This window comes from Halyomorpha halys, unplaced genomic scaffold, assembly GCF_000696795.3.
Source record: "Halyomorpha halys isolate HHAL.00 unplaced genomic scaffold, Hhal_1.1 Scaffold576.1, whole genome shotgun sequence".
NCBI classification, from domain to species: Eukaryota; Metazoa; Arthropoda; class Insecta; order Hemiptera; family Pentatomidae; genus Halyomorpha; species Halyomorpha halys.
The window spans coordinates 198,621-201,204 of NW_027116645.1; the positions used below are offsets into that span (position 1 = coordinate 198,621).

General features: G+C 31.1%; 1 protein-coding gene across 1 annotated transcript in view; it reads right to left on the reverse strand.

Moving 5' to 3' along the window:
- Nucleotides 1-2,584, reverse strand: part of LOC106684377 (Protostome-specific GEF) — a gene marked incomplete in the record, with an annotated part of 87,833 nt that overhangs the window by 12,279 nt on the left and 72,970 nt on the right. The window contains 1 exon segment of the mRNA XM_067053377.1: nt 1,593-1,731. Within this exon segment, the coding sequence (XP_066909478.1) occupies nt 1,593-1,731 (139 nt within the window).

The following is a 2,584-nucleotide window of genomic DNA, read 5'->3' on the forward strand; positions in this document are numbered from 1 at the left end:
ATGAACTATATTATTATACTAACTAGAATAACATAATAATAAGATTTGATGATGTAGGCTCTATTCAGTTCATTAAATTAAATTAAATCTGTTCCGCTACAACCCATGAAGAGTCAGGGGGCAGTACTTTATAAGGAAGTACTCTTACTAGGCCAACGGTTGTGCAAGGAGGTGATTTGGTCAGAATCATGCATGAAAGCCAGATTTTTACCTAATTAAGGGTACCCACTTAATGAGGCTGGGTAGACTCAGAGGACCCAAACCCACAGGGTTGACTCCACAACTACAGTGAAACAGAAAATAATTATCTACCACAGCCGGATTCAAATCTGGATCCTTGGAGTTAGTAGCCCAGGGCCTAAACAATGAGCTCATTCCTTCCTATTCAATTCATAGCTAAAATAATTTTCAAATTCGAAAAATTGCTCATAACTGCAACTATCGCACAATTTACACCATGGGAGTAGCTACGAGAGTTGCTGCAGTGGCTGGAATCTGAGCAACAATACACTAACAAGGCATCCACATTTGGCAGTTAACGTGAAAATTGCTTCACTGACATTACATGCACTGTCCACTACTATGCCAAAATAATAGTCATGCCAGCACAGTAAATACTGTCATGACTGCAAGTATCATGCAGTATATACCCTGGCAGTGGCTGTTCACTATCAAGGAGTATATATGTGGCAGTTAACGTGATAGGTCATCACTATGACACCAGAGCTAGTGCAACAGTAATTTTTTTTTTTACATCTGGTAATCTGATGCATGAAACCAGTATTTTGTATACAACACAGGAAATCAATTCTACTCTTGAACTCTAGTAGAATGAAGCACTCAATATATATTTTGATTTATATATAATTTGGGACTGGTTCATTTATCAATTAAAATTAAAATATCCATTTTGTCTCAACATGTTTATTTTCTCATAACTCCACTCCTACATTTCCATGTATATACCATTCCGGTCATTCTCAAGGATAACTTGCTTTAAATATCACAACTACAATGCTGTTAAAAAGTTGCAGATTATTCTGCCTTTGTCATATTATATTTTAGTCTAGCAATCTATTACTTATCTAGCTAAATTACTTTTCCTAGTATTATTCAATTTATTCTTTCTATTATAGCCTCATTACTCACCATAACAATAGATTTAAACAATGTATAAGGTTATAATAGAAAGTATAAATTTAATAATATTAGAAAAAGTAAATTAGTTGGATAAGAAATAGTTTGATAGACTAAAATATAATATGACAAAGACAGAATAACCTGCAACTTTTTAACAGCATTGTAGTTGTGTGATATTTAAAATGTTGGATTAGAATAATAAGAAAATGAATACGTTGAGACTAAATGGATATTTTTATTGTAATTAATTAATTTCAGGATGTAAAAGAAAGAGCTGAGTACTTTTTTTAGTACTCGTTAACCAATGCCTGAAGTAGTGACTAAAGTACTCGGTACTCAAACTCTGAGAGTATTTGATTGAAATACTCCAAACTCGGTAATTCTTACTCTGAGTACTTTTTGCCTAGCTCTTGATCATTGTTAATCATAATTCAAAATATTAATTAAATAACTACCTCTCAATAAATGATACTCCATGAGAGTCTTCCCCGATCCTCTCTAAGAAAGCCATCTTCTCGACAACATAAGTACCTGCTCGTACTGTCCACCCTTTGATCGACTGACCGACTGTTTCATACTGATTCAGATCATCTGTAAATGGAGAAATCAATTATTATCATCCAAAGTATTATGTATTTAAGGAACTACTTTATAACAATTGATAATCTAGAAAGTTTTGAAACAATTCTATTCAGCTACAAGCCTTCACTCAGTAGGAATCTATTGGGCTAATCTAATTGATAAGGGTTGAATGCTACTCAATTATCTAACATTAAAGGAGAATTTTTCTATTTAAAGAGTAATTAAACTATGATTATGAAGGAAGATGGCACTGGTGACAATCAAAAAAAGTATTCAAATAGCAAAAAAAGATAATTATTTGAAACTAACATTTCGACCAATACTGCAGTTTTTCATAAAGCCTAAACAAAAATAATTTTAAAAACTTATAAAAAGAACATATTGCAAGCTATGATAAGACTTTAAAATGGCATAAAAAAGAAATTGTGAAAATTATGTAAAAATTAACAGAGTAAATTGAAATAAAATGAATAGAATACTGATAACATACTGTCACCTTAATGCAAACGACTCTATCTACAAAAATAGATTTTTTTAGGTAATGTCTCAAAAGAATTAGGAATATTAAGTATTATTTAATCTCAGATAGTTTTAATTCAATTGCTAGTTAAATTAAAATAAAAAAAACAAAACAACACTAGCTTCAAAACGTAATTAATATTTCCATTTCAAAGAACAATATTTGATGATAAGGTGGTATGTTGTAAAAAAAAAAAAAGTATTTAAGAAGATATTGTTGTTTGATTGAAAATAAGGTAATAAAATACAGCAATAAATAATAAAAAGAAAGATGTACAGCTGGAGTTATAGAAATAAAAATCTGATGTGGTGCGCGCATCACACAATATGCATTTACCCCCCT